Source organism: Neodiprion virginianus, chromosome 4, assembly GCF_021901495.1.
Source record: "Neodiprion virginianus isolate iyNeoVirg1 chromosome 4, iyNeoVirg1.1, whole genome shotgun sequence".
NCBI classification, from domain to species: Eukaryota; Metazoa; Arthropoda; class Insecta; order Hymenoptera; family Diprionidae; genus Neodiprion; species Neodiprion virginianus.
In genome coordinates, this window is record NC_060880.1 from 39,970,254 (window position 1) to 39,983,709 (window position 13,456).

The 13,456-nt window shown below is 36.9% G+C and overlaps 3 protein-coding genes across 6 annotated transcripts; all 3 read left to right on the forward strand.

Moving 5' to 3' along the window:
• Window positions 1-1,369: 1,369 nt before the first annotated feature.
• LOC124301839 (deoxyuridine 5'-triphosphate nucleotidohydrolase) lies at window positions 1,370-2,308 on the forward strand. 2 transcript variants are annotated; one of them, XM_046757330.1, is made up of 4 exons: window positions 1,370-1,591; window positions 1,717-1,878; window positions 1,989-2,192; window positions 2,246-2,308. In XM_046757330.1, exons 1-3 carry the CDS (start codon window positions 1,476-1,478, stop codon window positions 2,164-2,166), a joined length of 456 nt encoding a protein of 151 aa, XP_046613286.1. In that variant the 5' UTR covers window positions 1,370-1,475; the 3' UTR covers window positions 2,167-2,192; window positions 2,246-2,308. The 2 variants fall into 2 exon arrangements, with proteins under 2 accessions (XP_046613286.1, XP_046613285.1); XM_046757329.1 differs by lacking the exon at window positions 2,246-2,308 and having other exon boundaries at window positions 1,989-2,237.
• A 1,298-nt stretch (window positions 2,309-3,606) lies between these two features.
• Window positions 3,607-7,474, forward strand: LOC124301828 (proline-, glutamic acid- and leucine-rich protein 1-like). Of its 2 annotated transcripts, XM_046757309.1 has the most exons (8): window positions 3,607-3,763; window positions 4,334-4,514; window positions 4,596-4,994; window positions 5,133-5,479; window positions 5,564-5,743; window positions 5,839-6,103; window positions 6,224-6,421; window positions 6,526-7,474. In XM_046757309.1, the coding sequence occupies exons 2-8, from the start codon at window positions 4,401-4,403 to the stop codon at window positions 7,369-7,371; spliced, it is 2,349 nt and encodes a 782-aa protein (XP_046613265.1). In that variant the 5' UTR covers window positions 3,607-3,763; window positions 4,334-4,400; the 3' UTR covers window positions 7,372-7,474. The 2 variants fall into 2 exon arrangements, with proteins under 2 accessions (XP_046613265.1, XP_046613264.1); XM_046757308.1 differs by lacking the exon at window positions 3,607-3,763 and having other exon boundaries at window positions 4,123-4,514.
• A 585-nt stretch (window positions 7,475-8,059) lies between these two features.
• LOC124301834 (protein-S-isoprenylcysteine O-methyltransferase) lies at window positions 8,060-10,644 on the forward strand. Of its 2 annotated transcripts, XM_046757322.1 has the most exons (4): window positions 8,063-8,171; window positions 8,369-8,449; window positions 8,695-9,174; window positions 9,348-10,644. In XM_046757322.1, the coding sequence occupies exons 1-4, from the start codon at window positions 8,130-8,132 to the stop codon at window positions 9,528-9,530; spliced, it is 786 nt and encodes a 261-aa protein (XP_046613278.1). In that variant the 5' UTR covers window positions 8,063-8,129; the 3' UTR covers window positions 9,531-10,644. The 2 variants fall into 2 exon arrangements, with proteins under 2 accessions (XP_046613277.1, XP_046613278.1); XM_046757321.1 differs by having other exon boundaries at window positions 8,060-8,449.
• The last annotated feature ends 2,812 nt before the right edge of the window (window positions 10,645-13,456 follow it).

Consider the following 13,456-nt stretch of genomic DNA (forward strand, 5'->3'; position numbering starts at 1 on the left):
ACTTTTTTAATAAATTAAAGCATTTGAATCCAGGTTTTATGTAATAATGACCGTACAATATTTTGTGCAAGATAACAATACGTCATAAATTATACCTATATCGTATCCTGCACAGGCGTGTTGTACCTTTACGTAAGCCAAAACTTGAGCTGTATTTTCAAACTACGACATAGTAATTTTCATATTTTGCTTAAGACGCTATATACTGTACATCTATATCTCCTCGTATCGTAATAAGACATCTTGTGTAATGTTTAGTCGTATTTTTTCATTCCTCTTTGTATGCTACTTTAATTCTATTTGTTAATTTGTTAAATTGTTAATCACTGACATCCAAACACTTGCATGAGAATTAAGGCATATTGAATGAACTGTACTGGACTGGGTCTGAAACTGTGCGGCTATGACTATTTGATCTTATTTCCCGATCTCTGTGAAAATTTTGTGCAGATTTTACGTACTTAACAAAATTCGTAGCAAAACAGTGATTTGATTAAAGTATAGGTACCCGAGAGAAGAATGTATACACATTCAGATCAGATGTACGATATTAATATATGTGATCCATTTACGATTAATACGTGATGCATACTGTCAATTTTATAACTTCCCAGGAGACAAACTAGATTACCAACAATAATACGTCTATAATATGAAAATAGAAGAATTATTTATTTCAAAATGGGACTCTATTCGACATGCGCTCGATGTATTCCATAACATTAATATTCATAATTATTCCAACAACTTTTCATTTGCGCTCTCGATCTTGAATTTACGTAGGCATAGAATCGAAACGCTGTTTTAGCTTGTCGCAAATGAAGTATCTACGTTGGGTAGAGAAGCAGAATTGTTTTTCGTAACGTGTTCGTATGGAAAAAAATTCAGAGTAACTGTAATACATCACGGAAGCGCTAATTTTGATCGAGATGAAATGGATGCTCCGTATATGAGACAGTATTTAAAGCAGTGTCCTGATTTAAAGACCTAACAAGGTGATTGTCGGCAATTTATTTATTTTTTTTGATGCGGAGAGATGGAATGAAGCTTCTTAAAACGTTGAGTGTATTTTAACACATATATATTTGAAAGGTACGATCAATGAAATTTATTCAAGAATACACTGTTAACTGTGAAACTCTTTGCGATCACAGAGAGTTGAGCAATGTCGAATGAAAAGAGTTAGCTGCAGCTACTTTCAAATTAAGCGATGCAAGCCGGCAGCGCCGTCAACGGTACGCCAACGAACTATTTTTCGGGGAAATTCTACGACTTAAAAGCTGATTGGTAGTTAGAAAAGCGCGCGAATTGCAAGAAAATATATAATTTTTCATTGGTCCGTTGGATTGCGCCCTCAATTTACGCGCCATCCGTCAGCATTTCTTGATTCCCGGCATCGATTTGTGCGCTGACTGTGTGAAGGGTAGAGGTACCATAACTGAAACTCTGGTCTATCTTGCGAAATACGGATAACTATGCCACCAAGCGGATCAGACGTCGTGAACAGCGTTTTACGCTTCGTTAAATTATCCGACAAGGCCTTCGCACCTATGAAGGGTTCCGCTGCTGCTGCCGGCTACGATCTACGCAGGTTAGCCGAGCTTGTGTTTTCATGAATAATATCCAACTTCCTTCTGTATCGATCATGTTCTGCAATACGAAAATTCCTGGGTAATCAGCCAATAACCCAAATCTGCTACCTTCTGGTCATTGCAGCGCCTACGAATACGTCATACCGCCTAACGGGAAGGAGCTGATAAAGACTGATCTTCAAGTCGAAGTGCCGATAGGAACGTACGGCAGAGTTGCACCTCGGTCAGGCTTGGCGTGGAAGCATCACATCGACGTTGGTGCCGGTGTCATAGACGCTGACTATCGGTAAGTCGATTGGAAATTTTCAAACCGAAGAATCTCCACTGTCAAAGTGTAACGCAACGTTGGCAAGGTGACTACTAGCAGCCTTGCATCAATTTCTATTTATATTGCAGGGGAAATGTTGGAGTAGTACTCTTCAATCACAGCAACACAGAGTTCAAAGTTCTACCAGGAGATCGAGTAGCACAGCTCATCTGCGAACGAATAGTTTATCCCGAATTGGAAGAAGTCAACAGTCTCGAGTCAACGGAGAGAGGAACCGGCGGTTTTGGATCGACAGGAGTGAATTGAGAAAAAGATTTCCCACGTTTTCGATTTGAACCGTAGATACAGTATTCGTCGATAAGATTGTGCCACATCACCAAAAGACTCGTACACATTGTCGTTATCTTGAAACTTTGTATCTTGGATTAAATTTCTTGCGCTTTCCTGACAATGGGTCTATTTTAGATGCTGCATACACTGGCTCATTTTTAACAATCATTACATTAGTTTAGTCAAGTTCACAGCAGCTAGGTTTCAATAATTCCTAATTAGTGTTATACAGTGTATAGCCGCAGAGTACTTCATGTTCAGCCTCTGACATATCAATTAGCCTCTTTTTCTTCCCTTATGCGGAAGGGCATTTATTTTTTAAAAATATATTTTCCAGTGCACCACTGTTAGATATCGAATGCGTTAGCTGTTTAGTTGTTACTGGAGATTTTCAATCGTAACCCTACAGTGCTTCTGAAATTATTGTTACATTTATCGAGCGATAAAATAATTTATTTTTTGAACATCATCCTAGTACATAAATATGTAATTCACAGTGATAAACCAATCGCCTTTAAGCATATATCATACTTTGAGAAATGTTTATAATGGGATACAGTACAAAATAAAATTTAACGTAATTCGCAAACAATGTTTCTAATTTATGTCATACCGTTTTTTAAAAAAAATTTTTGACTGTATTTGGATCGTCTTCCCACGTCGCAAGAATGCTGAACGAATCATCAAATGACTGCACTAGGCCAGTAAAAATAGCACTTTAACCTCGCATATAGCTCAAAAAGTATGGACATTAAAAAAAAAGTTTCAAACAAAAGTTGTGGGGAATACATTGATCTTCAAAAATGCAAAGAAGCATTTTATTCATTAATCCAATATTATAAGAGTTATCGGCTGAGAGAGAAAAACTCGTTCATTCAACGAGCCATGAATCGTAAACGGTAAGTTTTACAATAGATCTAAAACCTCGGTCACTTCTGCCGCATTTTTTCACCCATAATTCACAATTCGTACATTTTGCACATGAACTTATATGTAATTTGCTTGAGGATTTGATTATCTTTTTGCGATATTTCAGACAAGGCTTTGGAAAATTTATAAAATAATACGTATTGCCTTTAAGGCCAGGTTACTCCAAAAAACGTGATTTCTTCAATAAATTTTATTCATAGTACAAAACATGTTGAGTAATCAATTTTTTTTACATATGAAAGCACATATATGAAATTACTTGAAAAAAACTTTTTTTTTTTTCAAAATGGCTGTTTCGAAAATGGCTGCTTAAATTCATCTGATTAGTAGATGGATGACATCATTTCTTGGAAACGAATTATCTGAAAGCAAAAAACAAAACGGTTTCATGTTCTGTATCGAATTGGCTATGGCCTCAAGCAGAATGAAACATTTTCAATGAAAAACAACAAAATGGCGGACTTTTGAATTTTTTTACCCTTTTTTTCACTTTTAATTGTTTATAATTTTTTTAAATAATAATGAATATTTCTGGTTCTGCTTGAGGCCATAGCCAGACATCTATAGAGTAAAATGCCGTTTGGTTCATATCGATAAGTGCAATAGTTTTGAAATGAGAGTGTCATCCATGAGAAAAAACGTGGTTCGGAGGAAAATCAGTTTAAAGTTTTTATTCGATTTTTTCAAAATTGTTTGGAGTAACCTGGCCTTAAATGATTTGTACCGTGTATCACTTTTACATACTCCATAACAACAACGTTTCGTTGTTCCTTTTTTTACAAACAACACAATTATAATGAGTGGCAAAAAATTTTTTCCCAATTATGTGACTTATTACTTTACTTTTTTTTCAATTATTTTAAAATATGCTTAAATTAATAATGTTTTATTTTTAATTGTCATATGGGGGCACTTTAACATGATTGTTTACAAAAAGCAGTACAAAAAAGATGGCTGATGCTAACGCATGCGCACAAAAAAATTTTTAGATGAAAAGGCCTATGAAATAATAAAATGAATCAACAAATATGCGACTAACCTAACCTAACCTGACCTAACCTAATCTAACATAGTTTTAGGTTAAGTTGCCCACTGTAATGTCCACGTGCTTTTTTTAAAAGTGGTCTAAGCGTTAAATTAGTAGTTCAGTTTTGTGAAAACAGGTAGTTTTTAATCACAGTGGAAATATGGGAGAATCAAACTAATCTTCCAGCTTGTGGATCCAGTTTGTGCTGTTTTTCCATATAAAATCACTGACGTTCATTATTCAGTGATAAAAAATGGCTGATATTCTGAACTTGATTTCAACCTCAAACCAGAACAACGACGAACGATACAAATTTATCCAGGATTTGTTAGTCTACAAGTCTGATGTGCCGTTCGACAAGGATGAAGTGAGAACAACTTTTTTTTTTACCTAAGATTTGTCACTCTCACCGCATATAACTAAATTTACATGCTCTTTATTTTCTCAGGTCAATGCCATTCAAAATAGTCTACTGTCTTTGATCAACAACCACTTGAACCATGCGGCGACACGTCATGAAGGTCTGAAACTGCTGTTGAAAACATTACCGAGATGTTCGAGGGACGTTCTACTCAAACATGCTATGCTGTGGATGACAAAGGCTCTGCAGAGTCTTGAGGCGGTCCAGAACGAACAGCTGCAGGTCACCACTGCAGCTAAAGTCGTTGCTACTTTGGCTATTTCTTGTAAAACGATTCCTGAGCTCCAAAAGCAGATATCCATGCAGAACGTCAAACAGATTATAACACATGCCAATAATTTGCCTGACGCAAGGCGATTTGGTGCAATATTTTACTTAGTTGCCGTGCTCCTCTACCATTATCCTGAACCCTGTGAAAGATTACAGGTTTGGTTTTTTTCTTCAACAGCATTATCTAGAATTTCACATTCTGCGGCATTATTATACTTTTGCAACACTAGTTTATTATGTACCTTTAACAAGCGTGACCAGATGTCTTTTCTAATCCACGTCTTCGTCTTCTAGGTAACCATAAGGAAGTTAATTCTGCCCTTGGTTGATTCTGGACAAGATAACTTGGTCAATGCCGGAGCAAGATGCTTTGCATTGTTGACCGCTGCGACTGAGCGTTCGTTCCAGCCCATAGCAGGGAAAGCAAATTTAACTGCATGGACTCACAGCCAAATTTTGATCTGCAATAGTCTCCATGAAACAATGGATGATCTGTTCAGCGGAGTTGCCGAAATAGAGCACATTGATATCGGGGATAAACTCACGTTGCCAATCATTCCCCAGACAGACATGATGTTGCATTACTTGGGATTAGAGCGTCGGTTCAATAATCTGTGCATATACCTCGGCATAACACTGCGGTGAGCAATTTCACCAATAATTAACGGTATAGAATTCAATAGACTGATTGAAAAAGTGTTGAATATTTCGTCTTATTATTACAGAGGATGTGGATCTAAAAATTCAGTGTCTCCATCAAACATATTCAAGATCCTTTCCCGAGGCCTTTTTATTACTCCCGCTGGGCTGGGCAATGAGAATGCGTTCAGGAAGCAAATTTTGCATTTGATTTTGCCAAATCTACATTCCAGCTTGTTGCATGTATTGGATGCCTTTGTTTTAGGGTAAGTTAAATTTTATTCCAATCATACACTGCCGTCAAGAAACAAATTGCTATGAGTATTGATTAATTGACCAAGAATTTCTTAAACTTTCATAGTTTTGGAAAAGAATTAGTGCCGTATGCTCAAACTATACTCCAATTGTTGCATCAAGTCTTAACATGGACGAAAAAAACGACCGAAAATACAAGAACTTTGGGTGGAACCAGGCCGTTCAAAAACATCAGAATACGGGTCTACAAATCCCTTTCGACATGGTTAATGCATGCAGGAGTTCTATCGGGAGTTGAAAATGTTTGTGAAGAACTTCTATCACATATTTTGAAAGATATTGTTCCAGAAAAAGACCGAGTTGTATTGTCCGTAAGTACAAGTGATCGATTTAATTTAGTACTTAAGTGTTTTTTTTTTTAATTGTAAAACATTTCTCGATATATTCGATTGACGTCCATACTTATACTCCAATTAATTCATCACTTTCAGGTACAAAAAACGCACAATATGTCTAAGCGAGCTTTGAAACGGCACAGAGAAAGTCAATTTGACAATAACATGGCCCAGACGAACATACTTCATGATTCTAATCCATTGGTAAATGCAGATTTAGTTGACGAAGCTTTGGTAGCTTTGCAAAATATCTTCCTAAATACAGGATGCAGAATGAAAGCATCTTTCTATGAGGTAAATAAATGTTCGTTTCTTCTTCTTAATGCAGAATGTTTCGCTCTGTGTTTCACTGTGGCTACAATATTGCGATATTGTATTAAATCTTTAAATATTTTCAGAGTTCTGAGAGCACGTTGGTTGCTCTTCTCCACGATTGTTATCTGGAGACTCACGAAGAAACGTTTTACAAACGGAGTGCAACCTGCCGTCTGAATCTGGTAAAAGCACTAAAAATGTTGCAGCTGAATCCGCATCCTTTGGTACCACCGCCCACTCAGTACTGTTTAGAGATATTCCAAATGGCGCAAAATGACGCAGACACTAATGTGAGCCACGAAGCTAAGATCGCATTGGCTGAAATTGAGAAAATTGCACATCCTGCTGCCCCAACTTTGAGGCTACCGATTGTAGTGGATTTGGGTGACAGGGAAAATGAACCAATCGAACTCGATTTTGCAATGGATTCCAACATGGGCCCAAAAACCGCTCATACATCCAGCCCGAATAACGAAGACAGGGCTGGACACAGTCCTAGTCCTATTCTCGAAGATCCAGAAGACGAGAGCCTTGATACCAGAGCGAATCTTGATGAGACGAATCTCGATACTAACAACGAGAATCAGGAAAACGTTAGTGAGCCAGACAGCGCTAAGGAAAAGAGAATGAGTGATTCGACTGCGGTAGAAATTATTTTAATCAGCATTACGGAGCAAGTGGATGATTCTCGCTCGGGTGACGATAGCAGAGAAAACACTCTGGATGATTCGACGAATAATAAAGGCGATCCTAGTCACGATACTGCTGAAGCAGTGGACGCGGATGAGCCGCAGGTAAAACGGCAGAATATTGAAATTACAGAAAGTGTTTCTGGAAAGACTGCTGATAAACCTCAAGGTGAGATTGATAGCGAAGATGATGCCGCGATGCTTGATTCATTTTGCGATGCTGTGCAGGGGGAAAAATAGGTATCAGTTATGAAGTGGAATGTACGTTATATTACCATATGTTAATACGCGTGTGTATAAGTAAATTGAGTAACAGAAGTACATAAAAATCTTGTCAAATTTTCGCAGTGTTTATCATTTAAAATAACTTAACGTAGGATAACGTAGCATATCCTAATCTCTTTGTGGTAATTGCTTGTATATAAAATGAGCGCATGTATTAGAACGATTAGAACTCTCAGCATTATACGCATCGCGCAATGGACGTCTGATTATAGAAGTTTGGCAGAATTGAACGCAACGAAATCGAATAAAAACTGTTCAAAAAAGGAGTATACAGTGGATTAAAATCAATTCAAAATACGTTTTTGACTTATTTAATGAACGCATAGCGTATTCCGATTGAAAATTTAAAAACCATCAACCTTATTATCGCCTGAAATGGCGACTCTTATTTTAATTTTATCATCGATTATCTTTATGTACCATAGTTTCGACGAGTATTTAACATTTGTAATGCATTCTATTTCCGTGTACGACAGTCACCGTGTACCATATCTCTCGTCCTTGTAATTCCGCAAGCTGCAAAGTAATTTATAGCTAATATTTGTGTCCCAAATGCTACTGTATCCCTCAAAAATGTGAGCCGTTAGGCCATCCCTCTGAAAACAGCCGGTTAGTATGTTGTCTGCAGTACCGGCAGAATCAACTGATATACTGACACACATTTGCTTTTTCGTTCCTCCTGCAGATGACAAGGGCCCAGCCCTTCACAAGCAATGTCAAAATATCTCACGTGTGGTCGGCGAGCTAGTGCTGAGGTAGAAATGAGTGTACAATTCGTTTGAAACAACAGTTTTATCGTCTTGACTATTTACTCAAAGTATTCAACAGACCAGAGATGTTGTGTTACGAAGGAAAAATCAGTGTCTTCACATTTTTGACTGGCGTGATATTTGCGCTATTGCCAAAGTTCCTGTTTAGGTTACAATTCGAGACTTATTCTCTCTATTTTCAAAATGTTTGGTTGACTTATGTCGTATTGTACATACTCCTGAATTTCTTAATCATTATTGCTTTTCGTGGTTTCATTTATCAAGTAAGTATCTACAAATACGTATATACTAACAGTCGAACATTTTTCAAATGTTAGATTAGGTTAAGTTAGAAAAAGCAACGCTTGCAATTATATTTCAAACAAAGATCTTCTCAATTCGTTATTCAGACTCAGATAAATTTTTGTTTGTGACATTGATAAGCCTCGGCTTATCTCATTGGCAATTTCATATCGAAATTTTCACACAGATAATATATTTGAACTGATATCAGTTTCTTCCTACTTAGGTTGCGGTGCGAGCGACGTCGCTGGGTTATGCATTTGGGATTGGCATATTGATATATTTGACAGCGCCATCATCATGGCAAATGTTTGGCATTTACACATCAGTAATGGCGACATTTCACTATTCAGAATTCTTGGCTATTACTTGGACAAATCCAAGCGCCTTGTCCCTTGATTCCTTCATGCTAAATCACAGCATCGAGTATGGAATAGCTGCCTTTGTGTGCTGGATGGAATTTATCATTGAAAGATATTTTTTTCCTGAAATGAAGGAACCGCACTTTGTTTCTTGGATCGGACTAACGTTCTGCGTTTGTGGAGAGATACTCAGGAAGCTTGCTATGTTCACGGCAAGAAAGAATTTTAATCATATCATACAAAGCACCAAAGCTGACGGTCACCAACTTGTCACGCACGGTGTCTACAGTTTCTCACGACATCCCAGTTATGTCGGATGGTTCTATTGGTCAATTGGAACACAGGTATGTCTTCTGACATTTTTCCAAAGATCTGAACAAGATCTTAGCAAGAAAAAAATATTTTAGCTTGAATGCTGCTGAAGGCGGTAACCTGAAATAGGGGAAAAAGTAATTTAATTGTCATACAGTCAAATTAGGTAACTTTGAAAAATAATCTGACTTGCGTTATGTTCCAGCTGATTCTTCAGAATCCTTTCTGTGCGGTGTGTTACACACTAATTTCATGGAGATTCTTCCAACAGCGGGTATTACTTGAAGAAATGACATTGATAAACTTTTTTGGACAAGACTATGTTGACTATCAAAAGCAAGTGGGTACTGGACTGCCTCTCATTTCGGGGTACAAATTTGACTTGTAGTATAGTACCATGGTGTGATTTTAATTATAATTATATGATACTGTAATTGTGAGATATATGACAATACTTTAAAACTTGCACATCGTGTATTGAAGCTATAAGATGTTGACCTGCGAAATTCGTACGCATACGATTTCACACTGATCAAAATAATTTGAAGGAAAAGTTCAAGAGACTTTATCTTTAGGTTACGGACATTTGAGCTAATTCATAGAAAGTTTGTGATTATTCGATTTGAGTGGGCATACATTGAAACGATTATTTTTTGATTTTTTGTTTTTTAGCAAAAAACCCATCACATCACGAACAGTAAATACCGTTCAGGTGTAGAAAATGATAATTTTGTCTAACCGACATCTTGAGAACATTAACTTTACTCTGATTATTGATGCAAGTAAAATCATGAGTCACTTTTCTAGTCACAAAACTATGTTTCATTTGTAATCAGAGAGAGTACGACTGCCACTAGTTGTGAAAATCGGTTGCGTAATGCTGAACATTAGAATAGGAATAAAAATTTGGATAGCAAATATTTGTTGAACAGTGAATAATGAACTATCTTGAGAAGCGTCGACTCATTGATAACAATCGCGTTACTATGTATTATTAAAATTAAGAATACAAAATGGAATTTTTTGTGTAATACATAATTTTTATGCAAAGTTGTACATATTGTCCAATTTAACGTCGACCGTGACGAATAAACAAGGTAAATTTTTTATGGTGAGTATTAATCACGATTTGAAATGAATGGAATGATGGCTTTAACGTCGGATCTATTTCAAATCTAAGATATGGGCGTAAATGAAGAGGACTTTAATCTATTTAATTGGTAGATTATTGGAAATCGGAAAGAAATTCTCACACATTCTAGGGAGAGTGGTTCAACACCTGCGAAGTTGTATTCGAGCATTTGCAAAAGTGGATCTATGTGTGAAACCGTCGCACCAGTTCTCGTGAAATTTCCACATAATACTATTTCCATTCCAAAAATGTGCAAATATCGTCCATCAATACAACAAACCGCTGTAGATATATATAATCATAAGATACCCCCCCCCCCCCCCGTAACTATAAATCAGGCTGGGAAATAGTGAAGGATAAGAAAGAGTAGCAAAAACAAGCTAATGCAATTAATCGTAAAACTCATTCAATCACTGATTTTTTTCAAACGAAAGATTGTCAAGAACAAGTAAGTAAAATTGATACACTGACACATTAATAAATGTGATTTATTTGATGAGTGTATACTTTTTCATAGTCCACCTGTTCCAAAAGAATTGTTAATATAAATCGAAAATAAAAATAAAAATCATTATTTAATTTTCGTGCATCAAATATTGTTCAGTTTTCCTGTATTATTTGAATATGTTGATAAAAAAAAAAAAAATGAAAAACTATGTTAGTCGAAGATTTCTCCACATGGCAAGAAACATGGAAAAAGTATATTTTTCATTTCATTTCCATCCATAGGCCCCCGCTAATGGTCAGCCTAGAAGCCCCCACCAAGTAAATCCGGTCGTGGAACCTGTAATTTCGAGCTTAGTTTTCTGCTGATGGTTTTGGACATTTCCGGTGATTTTCATTTTTTGTCAGACGTATTATAGGCCATTTCGCACGTCGTACGAGGTATAAACAGAATTTCCGGCCCTGGTCCAAGTAATTGTGGCATCAAGTGATGCGGTGCACACAAGTTGGACAGGTTCAGTGGGACCACCCACTCATTCGATAGGGTCAATAATTGGTCTGTCTGGTGGTGGTGGCTCACGGCGTTCTGTGGTAGGAGAATAGGAAAATATTTACCATCTCAATGAACAAACTTTCGCTAGGACTGAAATTTCTCGATGATGATATAATCTATTTACCAGTGATGTAGAGAATCGTTCGTTGTTCGGTGGTACCGGCACTATTTCGCGCGATACACTTGTATTCATCTTCGTCGCTTTTCCTGGCGGAGGGTAGTCTCCAAATACCATTTTCAAAGGTTGCGCTGGGATTCATTTCACCTCGGACACGAATCCACGATACTTCGGGCTGTGGAACACCCGATGAATCACAGTGGAATTCGGCAGGATTCCCTTCTTCGATCGTCAAGTAACTTGGCTTGGTAATGATGGGGCCCGATTCCCTCACCTCTCAATAAATCTCGTTATTCTATTCCTGCAGTTTGGCAATTTCAGATAGGAACTATCCGGAAAATTTGGTCCGATCGCCGATATAAAGATCGTCGAAATTACCGATAAGATCAACAACGCAAGTGCGACCTGTTGAAGATCGGGCAAGTTCACCAAAAAAATCTAATAACAATTTTTAAAATCTTGCGTCAGACGCTCTACGATCGTATCTTTATGGACGATAAAAAAGGCCCGTTCGAGTAATCCCGAAATTACTACCGAACGACGTATTGCGCTCACTCGCTTTCCAATTGTGTATAATTACTAGTATAAAAGTTGAATTGGTCATTCAAAACTGGACTCAAGTCTCACTGAAGCAAAGAGCCCCGTATTCCCATTGGACATATTCCTATTTGACGAGTGTTACAATGTTACATGGTTTATACGTACATAATCAGATGCGCTTAAGATCTGATTACTTTTAACATACACGATAAATATTATACAATCGGGATTGAATTTTCTTACACGAAACTCATCATGTTTACGAAAATTATATTTATTGTCTCATTTGATGTCGGAAATAATTATATATTTATTTATACCTATATGTATATATATTATATATTGATATTTATCATTATCATCGATGATAATAATAATAATAATAATAATAGTAATAATATGTAACATTACTTTCAAACATTGCCATAATAATTGATATTACGTACTTTCTTACAGTTTACGATTATGTGGTAAAATACATATCAGAATGCGATTTATTTCCGGCGTTGTCGGCTTGTCATTCGTCAGCCGCGAAAAGCATAAGCAGATAATCTGAGTTCGGAAGAAGAGTTACTTCCACTTGTAACGCAATAACTGACTAGCCGAGTAAGATCTATCAAACGACAAAGAAGAAACAAAAATAAAAAATTATTCGGCGCAAAGATGATCGTTTCAGAACTTTGTTGAATTGATCCGTTATTCACTTGTGCATGGAAAAAAATGGCATATCTACCGTTAAATTATATCCACTACAATTTAATCTGCAGTCCAATTTGATTCTTCATTGCTTAATCAATTGTCGGTTGCACAAATCGCGTATACTTTTTTGATACTAAATGGCAAATGGGAAAGAAAGCTGAAGACTAGTTTCCCTGTGCCTTAGTTATGACCTCAAGTGATTTCGTTGATCTTATGGTAACGCAAGCGAACGATGTTCAGGTCGATGTGAATTCTAGCTACATGAAAAAGTACGTAATGCTCGTTGCCTGTAATGAATAACAGCAAGTATCCGTCTGTCTAACAAGTGAGAAAATATAATTATGCGACGCTGCGTATACTCAGAGTTTAATGGAAGCTATTGTAATCTGTCAGTGTCACGATGTATCCTTAATCCGTAAACTTACTACTCGATAATAGTCACAACATCTGTACGTAGCACCAGGCTAATTCAGTTCTGCTAATTTTTCAACTAAAATTTTGCCAGTTCGTATCAGGCATTTCATGCTGTGTCGGTAGCCAGTAATTGAACAACTAAATATCACCGAAGTTACCGAAACGTACCCACGTACTGTACAAATAACATACACCGCGTCGTTTCAACACGACTAAAAGAGATTTCATTTCCGAACCATATCAGTTGTCGTATCGCACCGTTATACGATTGCACGAGATTCACATATTATTCTTACAACAAAAATGATTTTCCAAGTTCCGCTACCGCACAATGGCTTTGAAGTTCGCCAACTGAAATTGAAGTCAGCTTCGGTATGACAAGATTACAGATTACACTGGGTCGGTTAAAAGCAC

What these genes read in the sequence shown, in the direction of transcription:
- LOC124301834 (XM_046757321.1), top strand. Translation starts at nt 8,252, where the DNA reads ATGTTGTGTTACGAAGGAAAAATCAGTGTCTTCACATTTTTGACTGGC. An exon ending in TTCGTGGTTTCATTTATCAA is followed by an intron (nt 8,450 to 8,694) that starts GTAAGTATCTAC and finishes CTTCCTACTTAG; the next exon opens with GTTGCGGTGCGAGCGACGTC. An exon ending in ATTGGTCAATTGGAACACAG is followed by an intron (nt 9,175 to 9,347) that starts GTATGTCTTCTG and finishes GTTATGTTCCAG; the next exon opens with CTGATTCTTCAGAATCCTTT.
- LOC124301839 (XM_046757330.1), top strand. Translation starts at nt 1,476, where the DNA reads ATGCCACCAAGCGGATCAGACGTCGTGAACAGCGTTTTACGCTTCGTT. An exon ending in GCCGGCTACGATCTACGCAG is followed by an intron (nt 1,592 to 1,716) that starts GTTAGCCGAGCT and finishes TGGTCATTGCAG; the next exon opens with CGCCTACGAATACGTCATAC. An exon ending in GTCATAGACGCTGACTATCG is followed by an intron (nt 1,879 to 1,988) that starts GTAAGTCGATTG and finishes TTTATATTGCAG; the next exon opens with GGGAAATGTTGGAGTAGTAC.
- LOC124301828 (XM_046757309.1), top strand. Translation starts at nt 4,401, where the DNA reads ATGGCTGATATTCTGAACTTGATTTCAACCTCAAACCAGAACAACGAC. An exon ending in TGCCGTTCGACAAGGATGAA is followed by an intron (nt 4,515 to 4,595) that starts GTGAGAACAACT and finishes TTATTTTCTCAG; the next exon opens with GTCAATGCCATTCAAAATAG. An exon ending in TGAAAGCATCTTTCTATGAG is followed by an intron (nt 6,422 to 6,525) that starts GTAAATAAATGT and finishes AAATATTTTCAG; the next exon opens with AGTTCTGAGAGCACGTTGGT.